At 39.7% G+C, this 19774-nt stretch overlaps 1 protein-coding gene across 5 annotated transcripts in view; it reads right to left on the bottom strand.

Moving 5' to 3' along the window:
* Positions 1 to 16663, bottom strand: part of PCDH17 (protocadherin 17) — a 96532-nt gene extending 79869 nt beyond the window's left edge. For 4 of the 5 annotated variants that reach the window (XR_003907625.1, XM_029936637.1, XM_029936636.1 and 1 more), the window contains exon 1: positions 14011 to 16663. Coding sequence is in view for 4 of the 5 variants with exons in the window: in XM_029936637.1 (XP_029792497.1) it covers positions 14011 to 16596 (2586 nt within the window). In the remaining variant the exon portion in view is untranslated. The remainder of the gene's footprint in view (positions 1 to 14010) is intronic. The other variant, XM_029936638.1, reaches the window with a different exon arrangement.
* Positions 16664 to 19774: the final 3111 nt, after the last annotated feature.

A 19774-nucleotide genomic window follows, 5' to 3' on the forward strand; every position in this document is an offset into this window, starting at 1 on the left:
GTTCAGCAGTCCTTCTAGTTAATTGAAACCTTAATGAATTTGAACATCAGTTATTTTAACTGGGTCCAGAATTAAATAACTATGCTGACTCTTCGTCATATATACACCAACCATTAGGCTTGATTTTATTTTTTCTAAATTTTGTTCAAAAACATAATTGGGTTAAAAATGTACCGAATATGGCTCTTATCAAGTTAACTTCAAATGTCCAACTTAAAAACATAGATTTAGAAACTGTGGTCCAAAATGGCAGCTAAAGGTCAATGAATCAAATTTCCAATTATATTTCCTGGGAGCAGATGGGTGCAATGAAACCTAATGATTGAATTTTAAATGCTTTCATGCACCTTTTATCTGTTTCCCAACATGTTGATTCTACCTTAATGCTCTAACAAGATAATAGGTTTATTACAATTAACCAACTGAAATGATATCTCCATTTTCCAATTATTTATATCATATTACCTGGGGATATTGAATCAAAGCTCCTTTCCTCTTCCACCCCTACTGCCTTTCCATCATAATCCTATACTTACACCAAACAAAACCCAAACTCTAATATCATTAAATAACAGATGTGTCCTGGGAGATTTGATTTCTCCAGTTAAATGATGAGTACTTAAAATGAAGCCCAAGTTCACTGAGGCTCAATGGGAAATTTGTAATGAATATAATTACAAGGTTTTTGTTGAATAAGTTTAACTATAAATTTCCTTTTCTTATGTTATGAACAGACACATTAGTCTATTTCTCTGACCTGCATAAGCATAAATACAAAAAGGTTAAAAAATTAAATGGTCTAGGAGCACCTGCCTGGCTCAGTCAGTAGAGCATTCAACTTTTGATCTAGGGGTCATGAGCTGAAGCCTCAAGTTGGGCATCATTTACTTTAAAAAAAATAAATGTTTTATTTTCAGGAGTGGTAGTTGGAAGATTTTATCTCTACTATATATCAATAGAGCATCTTTTTGCACAAAGAACAAAAAGAAATAATTATGGAAAGGTTTGCTTTATTACTTTTTTAAAAAGAAAAACAATATTTTATCTTTTTAAAAATTTTTTCATATTTATTTATTTAATTTGTGGGAGAGATAGATAGAGTGAACAGGAAAGGAACAGAGAGAAAGAGAATGAGAGAATTCCAAGCAGGCTTGTGCCATCATCAGAGCCCGATGCAGGACCTGAACCTACATTGGTTCGTGAGATCATGACCAGAGCCGAAATCAAGAGTACGGCACTCAGAGCATTGAGCCACCCAGGTGCCCCCAATATTTTATCTTTTAAAATCTAGAATAAAGGAACTCTAAGAAGCTTTTTATTTTAACTAATAAGCAAACATTTCTCATTTATTAAAAGCATTTTAATAATGCTTTGAATCCAACCCATTTCAAATTCAACCCATTCCTATATTGCTTCACTATAGGAATCAACTATAGGGACCTTAAGGTCTAAATACATATATATGAGTTCTTTAAAAATATTTACACTCGATGTAAATATACAAGGTCCTTAGGTATCCCTATAAAAATATATTTTCAGAATGGATATCACAGAAAAGAGAACAGATAGTAAGAATAAGAAGAAAATAATCAGAACAAGTCAGTGTAAGTAAGACATATGTAATAATTCCCTTCCTTTTGTTTCAAATTATGTTTTGATGATACTTTCCAAATATTTAATCAACTTTTTGAAACAAATGGTATATGTTTTAAGATTATATGGTTTTACGTGAAGACTAACATAAATGCATGAGACCTGGTATATTTGTAGGACATTCAACATTGTTTTAGAAGTCACCTTTCTAGTAGACATCTAAGCTGTATTCTTTAAAAGAAAGCATGTATGATAGTTCAAGACAAAATACAAAGAAACAAGTAAAACTCAGAGAGATTATGGAATATTACAGGCCCAGTTTCCCACTACTGAAAGAATATCTGCTCCTAGTATCAGACTTTTTTTAGGGCCAAGACAGCAAGACCCAGACTGGCATCCCATCAGGAGAAAGCAGCACACGCTGTTGTAAAAACCTTCTTTCCCCAACATGCCCAATATTCCAGAGCAAATTTACAGATAGACTCAAACTATAATGTTTGGATAATTGTGGATATGAATGTTCCCATTGAGAACTTAGTATTTGTTGTTGTATCTTAGATGATAGTTAACACTATAATCTATCAGAAAGTCTTTCTCTTGTTGTTGGATAGTAATTGACAATGAGTCTTAAACTTTTTAAATTTCCATTGCTATGCTCCTTTCTATTATTTTTCTCTTTCATTTTGTATCCCAACTTCTCTGGCTAGTAGAGATAATTAAATTTTTAATACGGTTTGAAAGCTCATTCTGCTTGAAGGCTTTATTCTATCAAACCTCCTTATTGTTTGATAAAGATTTTGCAATTGAAGCTTAAAATTCAGATAAATAGCGATTAAGTCCTAGAACAGCTTAAAAGTAGTAAATTATTTTAATTAAGAGCTTTTTAAATTACATTGCTATTTATTAATTGAACTGATGATTGTGGATTGAACAACTCTGCAGGTTAAATGGCAATACTGACATGGGTAGCATACTGTTTACATGAATGCTTAGTGTATGTTTCCTCAATATGTGCATAAAAATTTCATACCACCTACATGAAATAGATTCTGAGATTTTGAGAAAAATTTTGTTGTTGTGGTATTATTATTATACACATTGATAATTGCCCATGGTGATTTTCTTTTTGCAATATCAGATGGCAAATGGTTGGTACCAAAGTGGTTAAATTATAAAATTATATGTTAACAAATATAAATAAATGTAATCCCCAAACCACTACTTATGGTTTATTTAGAATTTCATTTCATTAAAAATATCATGTAGAAAAAATAATCACATTAGTTCCTAAATAATTTGCTAGAGCTGTTTGATTCTTAAAGCCTTATCAAAGAGACATAATATTTGCATCGTGTGGTTTTAATACTTTACAAGGTACTTCAAGGAATAGGACAAAAGATAAAAGATATGCTCTTGCCAACATTATTTGCTCTTGATATACAGAATATATATATGTATGCATATGTATATTATATATATAATTCAATGAAAGCTTGATGCTTATAATTGTGAACCTTGATCATCTGTTTTTCCATGAACTCATAACACTATCAATAGAATTGTATAGGAATTTTCATTGTCATTATTAAAAAGGTAACAATTATAAATAAAAATTATCAAAACATGCCACCTTCAAATAAATTGTTTACCAGCATGTTTATATAAACGATATCTTCAACTTTGGCCTACCTAATTTCTAGGTTTAAATCTAAACTCCAGCTCATAACTGATTAGTGATTATAGGATTACAAAGAATGCATATTTTAAGTGCTTTCTATGTATTAGAAACTGTGTTAGATTCTCCCAACTACAGAGACAAGCAAAATGTATATGGTCTCTGTCTTCCAATATTCTGCTATTTAAGCTGTTTTGTGATAAATTAGCTTTGCTAATAGAGAGTTATAACACAGAACCAGAGTTTTAAAACTGTTGAGACATACTAATATTCATCATTTTGTGTGTAGATCGATTAGATCTTTATAGGAACAAAGTTTACATACCACAACCAAAGAAGGAATGAATAGAAATAGGTAGGGTGTTACATCTGTTAGTCTTCCAGTTTCTCTCGTGCATTAAGTAGCTTTAGGATCGAACAAAGAAGAAAAATACTTTCATTGACTTCTGCTGATTACATACTATTTTATAGTTCAAAAGACTGTGCCTTTCTTTTTACCTCCTGATCTGTCCCGCTTTCTCCAACACTGCCAAAGGGACTTACTACCATTTACTTCAACTTAACCAGCCAACAGAGGAGTGTGATGGAAAATATTATCAACACCTTTGCTCAAATGTTACATGTCAACTTTTCACCTAAGGCAAAATTTAATGGCTGACTTGTGGATCTTTATTTCTAGAGATTTACTATGGAAACGCTGACATAACCTTTAACCAGAGCAAACAGAGCCACTCTAACAAGCAGGCAACACCAAGCCTAAAAATGCAGGAGGAACAGAAAGATCCTGGCAGGAATTAATCTGCCATTTTCACACATCTGCCCGAGGGAGGTATTGTAATTGCAAAAATTTACTCTAAGACTGCTGAGACTCATAGTAATTATGTTTCTTTTTTTTAATAGAAATAGCCACAGGTGGTAACAAATTGGGTTTTGAGATGGGGAACTGGGCATGCATTCTAACCCAAATTACTATGTAATTGTCTTGATTATGAAAAAAAAATCGTAAAAAGTCTATTGCTCAAAATCAGAAAAAAAAAAAAATCTCCTTAAATGCATTCACTGTCTTTTAGTTCTTTTAGTTTCTCTCCACTAAGGCATATAGCTTCATTTGTTGGTATTGGCACATCTGATACCAGGGCCACTCTGTAGAATAGGCTTTTGCCAATAACCCTTACAAATTCCTCTGAGTGGGATTTGTTTAATAGGATAGTTCACTTATTTCCTGGCTTATTATCATCTAGAGATAAATAGTAGCTTTCCTAGAAGGTCAGGATCTGGAAACATAGCTAATAATTACTATTCTCATGTATCTGCCAATGCTATAAGTGCAAGGTTATAGACTTTTTATTTCAATCTATGTGTTGTATTAAAATGTTTGCTATTTTTCACACACACATGAACACACACTCACTCAATAATCTATCTTACTTGACACCAATTCATGCATTAACAGCAACATTTTGTCATTGTTTTTTACAACTGCACACCATGGATGTCATGCCAAGTAAGAGTCAATTGTCAAGTGTATTGCCAAACTTTCTTAAACAGAACATTTTGATTTAATCAATCAGGATTAAAATAAGATTAGGCACTGGCTTAAAACAAAACAAAATTCATTAATGCAACAATAAGTCACACAAAGCTTAAAATAGTAATAAAAATAAAATAATCAAGCATCTTGTCTTGAATTTACATAAAGGTAAGTTTCTATGTAATCTTTAATTCTATGTTAATGATAATGATAATAAAGATAAATGATTTCTTGTTTATTTTTCATGACTTATAACTCCTTTTATTCACCTTCTCAATGCAATAACTCAATTTGGGGATAAATTATTTTGAAAGAGATGCAAAACTGTAAAAGCGAAATAGAAAGCAAGAAATTGTGCCCCAAGATGACATCACAATAAAATTCACTAATATTTAGATAATATCCTGGTTTTTGCTGATAGAACCATGGAAATCAAAGCAAATTATTTTTAAGATTGCTTGCAAAGTTTTAATGACAAATATTTCTACAAAGATGTATCATTAAGCAATTATTAGGTTTGAACTGGAAAATATTCCCTTCTAGAGCTAACTCCCTTTTTTCCCCAAATACTAAAAGATAATTTTTTTGTCAATTTTGCTGAGATTTTAGTATATTATGTCTCAAACATTCTAATTTCTTATTGGCATCCCATCTACTGAAAAGGAGATATTGGCAAGAAGCACATGCTGGCCACTTTACACTCTGGTAAGATCATGCTACACATGGTAATCAAAGGTGAATTTCTCGTATAAGTATCAGTTTTGCATACCGAATTGGTCTAGTGAAACAGCAAAAAAATCTATTGAATATTCAATCATAAAATAATCTCAGTATATTCTGATAAAATATGCTGTGTGAAAAATAAAATAAACAGCTTTAAACAAAGGCATTTATACAGGGGTCAGTGAATTGAAAAGAAGTAATATATCTTGAGGGTAAAAACTATCATTTCGAAACCGATGCAAGTGTTCATATTGCAAATAAATATTTAAGAATTTACCTAAGACATTGATAGTATAAAATTGGGTTATAGAAATAAGAAAGATATTTAAACCACTGAAACCATTTCTGCCTACGATAAAATACCTGTTGCACTTCTGCTTTATAAAAGTAAACCGTTGGAATTTAGGAAATATGTGTATATTTCACCTTAAGTTTTATTGAATTTGAGGGCATGGAAAGTCTAGGAATATTTGTAATCTAATCATTGCTCAGCAGTGATTATTAAAATTCAAGGAAGAAATACTGTAAAGAGGTATACCAATTGATGACTTACGTGTAAGTTACATTTAAAAAATTCATCATCAGGGCACCGGGGTGGCTCAGTTGATTAACTGGCTGACTTCAGCTCAGGTCATGATCTCATAGTCTGTGAGTTTGAGCCCCACATCAGGCTCTGTGCTGACAGCTTAGAACCTGGAACCTGCTTCCGATTCTGTGTCTCTCTCTCTCTACGCCTACTTGTTCTCTGTCTCTCTCTCAAAACAATAAACATTAAAAAAAATTTTTTTAAATATCATTACCAAAAGAAGCTGAAGAAAATGTATCTAAAGAATCATACTTGTTAGAAAGAACTTCTTTAGGGGCACGTGGGTGGCTCAGTCAGTTAAGCGTCTGACTCTTGATTTTGGCTCAGGTCACTATCTCATGGTTGGGTTTGTGATACTGAGCCCTGCATTGGCACCATGCTGACAGCACAGGGCTTGCTTGAGATTCTCTCTCTCCCTCTCTTTCTACCCCTCCCACGGTCGTTCTCTCTCTCTCTCTCAAAATAGATAAATAAAAACTTTTAAAAAATTAGTCACATTGTAAGTTGAATCTGTTATTAAATATATATATATGTATATATATGTATACATATATGCGCCATCAAAATAGCATTGGAACTTTTCTGAATATAAACTCATCATCTACATTATGTATTAATATAATTTACAAACGTGTAATCAAACATGTAACCAATGTCTCTTAAAAACAGTATATATCTACAAAACATTTATGAAGGCGTAGCTTTGAAAACTTGAAGTAGAGTTTTAATGCTCTCACTTTCAAATCCTACAAAGGCTGCTGTTAGCTGATAAAGAGAGTAAACAGGAAATTGTCCTTTATATAGTCCCTTTAATATGTTCCACTAATTAAAAATCAATCAAAAACATTGCTAGTTTAAAAAACAATAAATATGGTTCAGACAGGCTTATATGATTATTTTTATCTGTACCTTGCCCATTTTGCATCTAACACAAATATGGTTCTTGACTATATTATTGAATAGAAACATAAAGAAAAGAACACAAGTGTTTAAAATATTTCAAAATGACTTAAAATGCATTTTAATACCATTAAATTATTTTAATATATTCCATTCCTCTAATCAAACCAAAGTCTATTTATGTAGATTAGTTACATCTAAAGTCTCATTTATCCAACCTGTATTTATCCTTTGATCACAAAGCTTGTTAACTTAAATGGTCTTTTATTGTTATGATTCATTTTCCCATAATTATGCTGTTTAACTGCCTTATTTTTTGAATAAATATATGCAAACGTGCCAATCATATTCAGCACAGTTATGCTAGATGCAATGAACTGTAAGAGCCATTTCACTACAATAAAACTTCCTGGAATAGATCCAGGGCAAGGCCGACAAATACCAGTAATCAGAATGTCACTAGGACCAGAACAGAGAGAAGTGTGTCACATGTATATCAATAGATTCTCTCAAACGCTATCTGAAACCAATTTTACAGTCTATCACTGGAAGAACTTTGTGCATACAAGTGAAAGATACCACCCACACAGTCACAGTTTTGCATCTGTATTTGTGTCTTTTTTTCCCCCTTTACCTTAAAAATATTGAACTTCTACTTCTGCAGTAGTAAGGAAGCAGAGCAAACTTCTGCTTAGTCACAGCAGGGAAAGTTGATGTCATTAAGGACTTCTTTATTATAGATAATTTATATCAGGAGACCAAAGGATAGCAATATATCACTGTCAAAGCCAGTGGTGAAAGCTATGACTAACTGTAAAACTCTGTGTGCCACTGAAGGAAATTCTTGTCAACGTCTCCTTTACTAAAATAGGTTGACAATAGATTAGTGTAGGTCTGATGAACTTTAAAAGTATTTTGTAGGTGGGTGGCAGAAGTCACAGTATCTTCAGATTGATGGGTAAAATGAACTTCGTGCCATTCTCTAGCAAATATACAGTCATTGGTTAAAGGAATTCAGTACCAAAAAAAACACCTTCCCTAATGACTTTACTAAAATATGACTTTAAGATAATGCCCTGTGGGATTTATTAAACAGAAGTGTCACTGAGGGGAATACATTCTGGGGCAATGACTAATATCATAATTAGCAGGTGCATTTGTAAGAATTTACCCACTATTGAGTGTATTGCAAGACATCTCAGCATAAGGGCATTAAGTTTTACTTCCTAGCTGGCATGAACCCATTTCTAGTGGCTTCGTCTTCCTCTTGTGGTTGTTTCACTATCAGAGCTCAAGGTGTATATTTCCACAATGCCTCCAGCCATCCCACTATCCTCCCAAAAGGATCAGAAACTTAGATAAATTTTTTTCTTTTAATCTACATAAACTCCAACTTATTTTCCACAGAAGCCAGTTGTTCCTCAACTTCTCTGTTCTAGAATGGATGGCTCTAATGAACTTCAGAATGTGTGGAGTTTGAAAATAGTGCCATCAATTTGTATATATTTTCAAAGAAAAAAAATAAAGGTTTGAGCTCATCCTTTAAAAGAGGAGGGGTGCCTTTGAATTAAAAAAATATAAAATGGGCTAATATTTGTGCTTCAGTATTTATACATTATATGGGAAATATAAGAACATATTTACATGTATACACATACTTTAATTTTGCCAAGAAGTTTTATTGTTCACATTTTCATAAATATAGGCAGAGCCAACCTTCACTGTAATAAGTACATGTAACCCTTTATTAACCTTAAAATAAAATAGTTTCTTAGTTTATACCTCTTATTTTTATAGATATATTTCTATTGCATTGTATTACATAAGAAGTACTAACAGTAAAAAATTTGAAACCTGACAGTGGTAATGAAACATAGGAAAATATAAATATGATATTTGTAAATAGTATTAAATAATTATCTGGAGATTTTTAAAGTTTTTTCATTTTAATATATGTATATTTCTTAGTCCTTTAATAGAGATATTTTGAGATATTTTAAGGATAACCAATTTATATTAACCTCATATATATACCGATATGCACTGTAAAAAGTGAATAATATATAACTTCTACTTTATTAAGAAACGCTTCTGGAAATTACTTTTGTATTTATTTTTTTAACTCTTTTATGTGGCATGAACAGTATAGTCTAGGTGATAGATAATGTTTTAGAAAATGGACATTTTTTTCATGACTAAAAATATGTTCAAGCAATTGAGGTTAGAATTTTAGGACATACTCTTTTCTGCTCTGATAACTTTCATGATCATGATCACACACAGCCTTAAATAATATAAAGATGCCAAGAATATAATTCCAAAATCCTCCACGTAGGCTTGGATATGATAATATTTATCAAAATTATAAAACTCACTCACAGAACTTAAGTAAAATTATAAACTCACTCACACACTCAATTATCTTACTCCTACATTTTAAAAAGACTGATGAATAATCAGCTCAGTATAAAACTGACAAAGTATTTTACCTGGCTGGTGTTTTGGAAATTTTATGGAAAACTAAAACCTAATGGTTGGAGAAGTTATTACCTTTGAGTAGTTATATCAACCAAGAGCAAAAATAAGATTATCAATTTCCTAGTTCATATAGTTAAAAGAATTATACTTTTGTGCCTTCATTTATTATAAAATAAAGAAATGCACTCAGATTTACATTGGCACTGAGATTTTCATGGGTGCGCACAAAACATAGATGAAAAGTAACAATGTATTAAAAATGATGATAATAATTTGAATTTTAAACTCTTTTCCAAAGAAACTCAAAACACCTTGAAGGCTGATTTTCTAAATCAAGTATTTTTGTACTTTATACGATTTTTAATATGTGGTAACATAGAAAAATGTTTTTGATTGTGTACTCATGTTAATTTAAAGTGGGAATTAAACCTATTGTTTAAAAATTACAAAAAGAAAGACAAGTGGGCAAGACACTCTCAGAGACACGTGGTGGGAAAGAGACATCCCCTTCCTATTCAGCCCAGCATTACCCTTCTAAATAGAGATGTATATAATGTTTATGGAAATGATTGCATGTAACTAATCCAACTGTGCCATTTTAGAACAGCACTGCAGAAAAATATCCTCAAAATTATAAATGAAGAAAAAATTTGTTCACACTTTTCATGTTTGTTATTGAAATCACTGACATACTAGAATATGAAGTTTTAAGGTCATGGTCTTGGGAGCTCATTGGAGTCCCTATAGGCAAGAATCTCTTGTAGTAGAGAAGTGGGACTCAAGGCAGACAACGGATAATGTTGCTAATAAAGATATACTTTTTCTTTTACCTTTTCATTCTAAAATACTGAGTTTATTGTCTATGCTCTGCTCCTTTAGTCCTGTAGGCTGTAATCTCATTTTTATATATTTGGATTGACTATATTTACCATGTATTTAATTCCTTTTTATCGTAAAGGCCATGCACATATATCAAAAAGATTTTCTCTTCCTAGCACAAAGAGCCTAAGGTCAATCCTAATGTGGATCTTTTGAAATTGAACTGTAAAACACCACGTGGGAATGTATTATTTCTTAAAATGTAGTTTAGTGGATCTTATTCTGCTGGCTCAATATATTTTCTTCTTTGAGATCATATTGAAATGCTTGCAGTAGTGTACATAAAAATCTGAAAACACAGATGTTCAAACAAAACTGGAAATTCTCCCAACAGTGAAGAAGTCTCCAGCCTCTTCACAGCCAGGCCTCCATTGAAAACACCTGTTGAGAAGTTACCCGGAGACTGAACAAATAATTCTTGATAAGCCTCGAAATGTAGTGACTCGCGACAATTGGTAATGATCTCTACTTGATTTCCGATTCTCATATTTATATATGAAATAATTCACACAGAAATTCCTCCTATGAAAAGCGCGTTTATAAACTTGTATAACAATCTATTTGCCTCACCTCCCACTAAATGTGCTCCTATTTTTCAAAATCAGTGTTATAGCTTTAAAATGAATAAAAGATTTCATTACAAAAATGGTGTATTCTGGTTCACATTATTGAGGATATTTTAATCTCTAGTCTATTATTTAAAACTTCACAGACTGACTTTACTTCATCTGGAAAACTTGGAGAAACCCTGAAATAAAATCCCTTTTCACAAACCAGTTTCTACACAGGCTTACATGTGTAACCAGCTTACCTGATTGCTTTGCATTCATTTTTAATAAAAATACTCTTATGCCCAAGAACCTACAGTTCTTAACGTTAAAATTTAAGAACCTGTGACTCAGACAATATCATTAGATACTTAAATAATCTTAATTTAAGCTGTAATATGAGTCTTTTACATCGTGAAATTCTTAAATTTTGTATCCCCAATCTTTACCCATGCATCTCAAAACAATTACAAAGTACTTTCATTCCGCCAGTAAGAATACACAGTGTGCCTTCTAAACAGCACAAACTTGTTGGAAAATAAAAGTAAATGAGACCTAGTACCTGCTAGTTCAAGTACACTCTGTGGATTAAAATACTACCTTCAGAGATACACGTGAGATTAGTAGTGTGTTCCTTAGCAGGCTGTGTTAAATGCACATACTAATAAATGCACTTTGAAACAAGATTATGGATACCTGAACACTTCAATTTAAGCACGTCACTTCAGCACAAAGTGTTTGCCGCGCACACTAGTTTAAAAAGAAAGAAAAAGGAGGGTCACTATAGTTAAATTATGCTGTTCTCTATTATAGGCATTGAGAAAAGCGGGATATATTAAGGAGTATATTAACATACCGGGAATTTACAAAGCATTCTTTATAAGACTGTAAAAATTCAATAGAAAAAAAAAGAAAGGGAGACTGCCTGTTTTACCAGTTTACATATCAAGGATATTTCTAGGGAGGGAACAATAGGGGAAATTATGTCACCTTAGAAAAAAATTTTGGGAACTTAAAATTGAAACTTTCTCTGTTTTCATGGCATGGATTAAGATTCTAGAAAAAGGAAATGGCAAGGAAGTTTGCCCTTTGTTTTCTTTTTAAATTATCTGTCTCTTTCCCTGCATGTATGAGATTTGCTCTGGCTTACATTTTACTGCTAAGAGAAATCATCATTATCATCATCGTTATCATCATTATCATCATCGTCATCCATCCCTCGAGCAATGAACAGCTTAAAGAACAGCATGGTGTAAATTCAGTATAGGCACCCCTGTTCCTCAAAACCTTCTGGATACTTCCATCCAAATTTGTTTCTCACTAAAATGACCAAGGAATCAAGCTTGCTGATAATCCTACCCTACCAACTTCATTTTTACTGGAACCTAAATACGAATTCAACTACCAGGACTTGGAATGGAAGATTAGGCATTAACTTTCTGTGAGAAGTTTGTAATTGTTAATGATAAAAATGTAAGCAAGGTATGTAATATATTTGTTTATATAAAATGATTGCAGAGGATGTATAAAAGAGATATGTTAAAATATACCTCCCTAAAGAGAATATCATAAATAATAGTCTTACGCAGTCACAGGAGACTTTCATAGAAACCACAATATTTTCCAAGGGGAATATTCTTCGTTCAGTCTTATATAGACCTCAAATAATCATAATTAATGGCATATAGTAGACACTGTAAAAAGTGCGATTTAATACTACAATTGATACTTTAGTATTCAGTAGCATCAATTACAAGAATCTGTTTTACAAAGACATAAACTATTATAAGAAAATACGTTTTGCCAACTTTTAGCATTTGTCACACTTGTTAGAAAGGATAAGGTTGTGATATTTTACTATTCATTTTAATAATAAAAACATTCTTGAGTCAAGTGTCATTAAAGGGTATTTGCTTTTCAAAGTATAAGTTATAAACAAACTAACTTCATTTGCTGCAAACTAATCTTCCTCTCAAAGTGTCACTTTTAGTTAAACTCAATTTTGAATTTCAAGTAGTGCCCATCCAGAGTAATTTGTAGCAACATGCATCTATAATAAGCAAGAATTAAGTTTTTCTGTGACACAACTTAATAGTTGATAAAAGAAGTTAGACAAAGTACAGTTACCTGCTATTGTTAGAATCCATGTCTATGATGGGTCAGTCATTTAGGGTTTTAAAAAAATACATCAGTAACTTGGGAGTATGCTATCTAAAATATATTAAAGATCACTTAAAATATTGAAAATACACAGTACATGCATTTTTGGTGCATCAAGTGCCTTTAATGCCAACTTTGCCTCCTGTTTTCAACCGTATAAAGTGAGCCTGTGACTCTTGGGTGAACTATGTTCTTCCTCAATGAAATAGGTCAGGGAAACTCCAGGGCAAAATAAAAAACTTTTCATAGACAGTTACTGGTCATGATCCAGAGCCCACATTGACTCAAACTTTTGAAAGAGTTTCAGAGCAAAATTCACATATTAAAAGTTTAAAGTACACTAAGGCGTTACGCTGCAGTTTCTGGGGAAGAATAAGTATGATTCATGTTCTTCAAAACACTTTTTAAAATATAAAACTGACTTTTTTGGAGGGGACGAATGAAAACTTAGCTCAGATTGAAGCTCTGGAATTCTGAGGGGTTGCTGTTTTGTACTTGAGGTTAACTTCTGAATGTCTGAGCATACATTTCTTTCATTTCTGGCATCCGATTTTTAAAATAGAATTAAAAAGCAAATTTAATTAAAACAATTCTTTTTGACTCTAGGAGTCCTTTGTTACTAAGAGAAATGTAGACCGACAAATAAAAAACAAACTCTAAATATTGAACGCTGCTAACCTTTTTAAACCTATAAAAATAAACTTTAAAATACAACGAAAGTAAGGCACTCACATCTTTGAGCTTTGAGACTATTTACACGGAAGGGGTTAGGTATAGAGTATGTTGTACACGTCTTGGCAAAAGTGTAAAGCATCTTTATTTAAAAATTTCCCCTCTCACTGCTGCTGGCAGTGTGGCTTGTCCTGCCCCAAAGGTTTCAGGACAGCTCCAAAATCAGCAATAAAGTCAAGTCCCAGTTATGCTAAAAGCCTCTTACCTGAATTATGGACATCCGAGTGGCAGGGGTCTCGCTTGCATTAGTCCCTTGTCCCGTGAAGCTGGTGTGGCAGCCCGCGTGCCCCTGAGGAACAGTCAGGTTGTTGGAGGCGGGTTTGAGATACATCACCTCCGACCGGGGCGAGCTGAGGGGCAGGCGGGTCTGGTAGTCGAAGTACATAGGGGAGGTGGCCAGGGAGGGGCTGCTCACCACATTCATGACGTTCATGGCGTTCCTCTCTTCCACCTCGCTCTGCACCAGCATGATATCATTTTTGTTGATCTTTTTCTTCTTGCCCTTGCCCCCGCCCAGCTGCGGGTGGCTGTACTCGGCGATGCGGCAGTTATAAGTGCGAATCTCCTTGTTCTCACGCTTGCACTTGACGGCAATGGTGATCATGGCCGCTAGGAGAATGATGGAGATAGTGCTTAGTGTCACGATCAGCGGCAGCGACATGTCCCAGTGGTGCTGCTCGCCGTTTACCCGAGGAACCCCTTCGGGCAAGGAGCCGCTCACCGAGCGGATGATAAGCTTGGCCACCGCGGACAGGGTGGGCTTCCCGTGGTCCGTCACCTTCACTACCAGCTCCACCACTGGCGTCACGTCCTCCCAGAAGGGGTGCAGCGTGCGGATCTCGCCGCTGGAGGGATCGATTTCAAACAGGTGGTCGTCGTTACCATCTACGATCTCGTAGGTGAGGCGCCCGCTCTCGCCGAAGTCGCTGTCAAGGGCGCGTACGGTGCTCACCAGGTAGCCCAGGCCGGCATTGCGCGGCACCTGCAGCTCAGCGGTGTCGTTCTGCAGCGTGGGCAGCACTATCACCGGCGCGTTGTCATTCACGTCTAGCACTGTCACCCTCACAGTTGCGTTGCTCTCCAAGTGTGCGGGCGCCCCCGAGTCCTTAGCAAGCACCTTGAACTCAAAAGCCTTGGTCTGCTCGTAGTTAAAAGAGCGCAGAGCGTAGATGGCCCCATTGGTGGGGTTCACAGACACATAGGTGTAGATGGACACGTCGCCGATGTGCGAGGGCAGGATGGAGTAGGACACTGTGCCGTTTTGACCCAGGTCGGGGTCCTGCGCGAGCACTGAGCCCAGGTACTCTCCTGGGATGTTGTTTTCGTGCACCTGCAGCACATAGAGTCCCTTGGTGAAACGAGGAGGATTGTCATTCTCGTCCAGAATCTTGACAGCGAACGACTTGGTGGAGTTGAGTGGAGGCGAGCCCCCGTCCCGCGCCACAATTGTCACGTTGTACTCGTCCTGTGTCTCACGGTCCAGCGGGCGGTCGGTCACCACTGTGTAGAAGTTGTCGTAGTTCTCCTCGAGCTTGAAGGGCACAGAACCTCCGGGCCCGCCCAGGCCGCCGCCGCCGCCCGTCCCCCCTCCGCCCAGTACCCTGCACTGCAGCTGCCCGTTCTTGCCTGAGTCCCGGTCAGTGACCCGCACCAGGGCGATGACGGTGCCGGGCGGGGCGGCCTCGCTCAGCGCCCCCTGGCGCACGGAGACGAAACCGATGGACGGCGCGTTGTCGTTGCGGTCGATGAGCTTGACAGTGACCTTGCAGTGGGCTGGGATGGGGTTGGGCCCTAAGTCTCGGGCCTGCACGTCGATCTCCAGCATCCCATTCTCCTCATAGTCCAGGTTGCCCTTGACACGGATCAGGCCGGTCTTAGGATCGATGGAGAAAAGCTCTCTCACGCGGTCAGGCACATAGCTGCTGAAGGAGTAGAGCACTTCACCATTGGGACCCTCGTCGGCGTCGGTGGCGTTCAGATCAATGACCACGGTGCCCAGCGGGGCATTCTCTGGCAGCTCCACCAGGTAGGAGGGAGCCTCGAAGACCGGGCTGTTGTCGTTAGAGTCGATCACCTTCACGTTGATTTGCACGGTGGCGGACCGCGGCGGCTCGCCGCCGTCCAGGGCGGTCAGCACAAGCGTGTGGTGGTTCTGCTGCTCGCGGTCCAGCGCCTTCTGGATAACCAGCTCTGGGAACTTGGTGCCGTCGCCGCGGGACTTGACGTCCAGCGCGAAGAGCCCGTGGTCGTCGCGCGTGAGCAGATAGGTGCGGAGCCCGTTCTCGCCGGCGTCGGGGTCATGTGCACTGGTGAGAGGGAAGCGGGTGCCGGGGGCAGCGTTCTCCGAGATGTCCATCTCGATCTGGTCCGAGGGGAAGGAAGGAGCATTGTCGTTGATGTCCTGGATCTCCACCTTGATCATGCAGATCTCCTTGTCGTTGGCGAACACCTCGAGGGACAGCTGGCACTTGGCGTTGTGGCGGCACAGGGACTCACGGTCGATGCGCTGCTTGGTGTACAGGAGCCCGCTGTCCGCGTCCACGTCCAGCAGGTGCGGCGCTGAGTTCTCCAGCACCCGGTAGCTACCCGACTTGCTTCGCCCGCCGCCGCCGCCACCGCCGCCGCCGCCGCCACGCTCTGCGGGCGGAAGCCCTGGCTGCAGTCGAGCATCCTTGCCGATGTTGCCGATCACCGTGCCGGCCCCTTGCTCCTCCGGCACCGAGTAGTTGAGGTTTTTGAGCGTCAGGGCAGGGGCCCATAGGAGGAAACAGCAACAGATGGAAAGGTACATCCCAGACCGGTGGGGTGGGGGCAGGAGCAGCCGGACTGGAGGGGCGAGCGAGTGGGTGCGCGCCAGCCTGGGGCTCCGGCGCAGCGTGCGCGCGCGAAACCAGCCACAAGTCCTTCCTTCCCTCGGCTCCGGGGCTGCGGCACCGGGCGGTCTCCTTATTCCGCTCAAGTTCCCCGAACCTGTTGATCTACAGCATCCGCACTGGAAGAGAGGAGGCGGCGCAGCGAAGCTGCAGGGGCACGGAGCAAGGCGGCGGCTCCCTGCGGCTGGGGGGCGAGCCCGGGGCTTTGTCTCTTCCGCCGGGACTTTGGGCGACTCGAAGTTGAGCGATGAGGCCGGCGATAAGATGGAAATCGCGTTTGGAAGGGATGGTGAGGAATCCGTAGGTTTTTCTGGCTCCCGCTAGGGCGCTGCAAATCCACTCCCGCGGTACCGCCGCCGGAATACTCTTCACATCGGGTGGGGGAGGGAGTGGGGAGGTGTGTCTTCAGGCAGATGGGAAAGTGAAATCCTTACTTGTTTCTCGTCTCCTGTGATGAAATTGGTGGGGATGAGGAGCCACGGAGAGAGAGTCAGATATATTTTGAAGCTTCGCCGGAGCCCTGTGAAATGTCTGCTGGCTTCGCGGGCTGCTCGGTTTTCAGGCAGTGTTTTGCTGCATTTAGAGATCTAATCTTGCATTGCTGGCGGAGGCAGAGGCGGCGGCGGACTGCATCTCCCAGCCAAGCGTATTTTTTTTTCTCTCTCTCTCCCTCCGCTTTCCGAGCAGCCAAAGGGAGGGGAGGAAATGCAGCGCAAAGAACTAGTGTCCCGATTTGTAGTTTCCTCCCTCCACCAGGCTCCTCCCTCTCTTCCTCGGAAAAGGCTCTCCCCCGAAGTCAGGAAAGCCACAGCCTGATCGGCGTTTGCGGTGTGAGTCTATTGGAGGAGGGGTGGGGGGGTATATAGCTCTCTCTCCGCCTCTGTTCGTGGAACACACACTGTGTGATTTCTCTGTGCCAAGCCAGCAGCCGCCGCTACCATCCCATTCTCTCCCCGAGAGCAAGGACTTCTCTCGATGCAGTTTAATTCCAGTTTGCTTTTCTTCCCAGGCGAAAGGAAATCAACAGGCAACTCATGGTTGGATGTGCAGATCTGAAGGGGGAGGGGGAGGCGGAATAAAAAGGAAGGGGGAGCCACCCTCCCAATCCTCACACACACACACACTCTCCCTGTCTCTCTCGCTAGAAGGGAAACAGTCTCTGCATTCACAGGGCTGGGCTGTCAAGTGCCTCTCTTTTCTTTCTATTCAGCATCTCCTTCCAATGGCCCTCCCTCTCAGTCCTCTTCATCTAGAAAGGAAAACCTTGGCGAGGAATAAAAGTGGGGAATATTTGAAGCGAATAAAGTGAGGGTTTTTTTTCTTCCCGTCAATTTTTTTTTTTTTTTTTTAGTAGTAGGAGTGGGCTGGATGAAAGAAACACATCAAGGTTTGGCGTGATGCATTCTGCAGTCTCGCTCTCACACAGTCTCTCTGGGCGGCTCGAGGAGGGTAGGGAGGGGGTGAGGAGCTGCGGCGGCGGCGGTCCAGCCAGGGGGGCGCCCACCTCCCCCCCCGAGAGCTACCTCTCTCCGAGGGGATGTTAGGCACGGGTCTGTCTACACATTATCTCGGGTTCTCGAGGCGCCTCGGCACACGGGAATGACACATCCAGAAATGCAGGTGTTCCGATCTGCCCGATGAGTCAGAAGCAGTGGAACGAATCGTATTCACTCTCGCCTCCTGGTCCTCCCTTCACAGACATTAGTTGCGGCTTCTTCCTAACGCTTTCTCTGACTCACTCTATCGAAAGGAAAGCCAGATCCACGCTTTGGAGGAAAAGGGGGGAAAAAAGCGAGAGAAAAGGGAAGGAGGGAAGGAGGAAGATGTAGCTGAATCCAGCAGCACTTTTACTCTACCTCTTTCTGCCGGGGTCCGAGGCTCTGGAAAACAAGACGTCTGTTTTGCTAGGTGTTATTTATTTATTTATTTATTTATTTATTTTTAAAAAAGATCTTTCCTTTTGCTTGGGCGTGAGGAACCCCCAAATCTTTCAGAGTCTTGGGGGGGAAGAAGAGAAAAAAATCAGGATTCCAGGGACTATTCACAGCTTAGCCCCGCATCATAGTTCACGATTTTCCTCTCAGTGTTCTCTATTCACAAAGTCCAGCACCGGTGTGCATAGTTAATTGTGCAGTCCGTTGTGGAGGGCTTTTCTTTTTTTTTTTTTCCTCCTTTTCTGTCACGGGTGGTCTCTTTTAATCTGGTGCCTGTCAGGATCAGCTCATAGCCTGAGAAAGACGTGCGGGCTTCAAATCAAATAAATCCATTTCCGCAAGCAAAGCATCGGAGGAAATGAAAGGTGAAAATTCAACAGTTGGAGTAGCGTCTCCCCAGCCGCCCTCCGCCGCTGCCGCATCCGCCCGGCTCGCAGTCCCAGCTCTCTCCCCAGCGCCTCTTGCTGACTGACTCTATTCACCTCACGCCGCCGCTTAAACATTGATACTGATTCCCTGCCAGCCAATCGGCGTGAGGAACAAGGCCCTGCCTCCTCGGCCCACGCCCAATAAAAGGCGGAGAAGAGACAGGCGGGGGCGGAGCCAAGAGCTCCGGCTCTTCAGAGTCATTGATTAGATCAGTTAGATGGAAGACCGGCTGCGCTGCCCAAGCCCAGCGCTCCGTCTCGGCCACGGCGCCCAGAGCCTCGCCGAGTCTCCCTTAACTACTGCGAGAAGCTCTTCCACCGTCTTCTTCTAGGAAAAGGAGAATTAAAAGAAAAAAAAGTTTGATACCCACTTAATTTTTTTGTTTGTTACATGTACACAGGAACCGGAATCGCAGCGTGCTTGCGGAATAAGGTAGCTGCGGTCTTCCTGATGGGTTTCTGTACACACACACACACACACACACACACACACACACACACACACTCCGGTACCAAACATACACCTATGCCAAGAGGCGCAGATCTGGCTGTGTGTGGATCCATCTGAATGCGGTGCAGAGGGGTCTGTGTGTGTGTGTGTGTGTGTGTGTGTGTGTGTGGTTTGGTGGTGGTGGTGTGTATGTGTGCGCGCGTGCGTTTCAGGGCTGTGTGATGTGTATTTCAGCGGGTGTGTGAATGCGAGGGCGCTCGCGCCACCGCTTCTGCAGGAGCTG

The sequence above is a fragment of the Suricata suricatta genome, chromosome 4, assembly GCF_006229205.1.
Source record: "Suricata suricatta isolate VVHF042 chromosome 4, meerkat_22Aug2017_6uvM2_HiC, whole genome shotgun sequence".
Classification (NCBI taxonomy): domain Eukaryota; kingdom Metazoa; phylum Chordata; class Mammalia; order Carnivora; family Herpestidae; genus Suricata; species Suricata suricatta.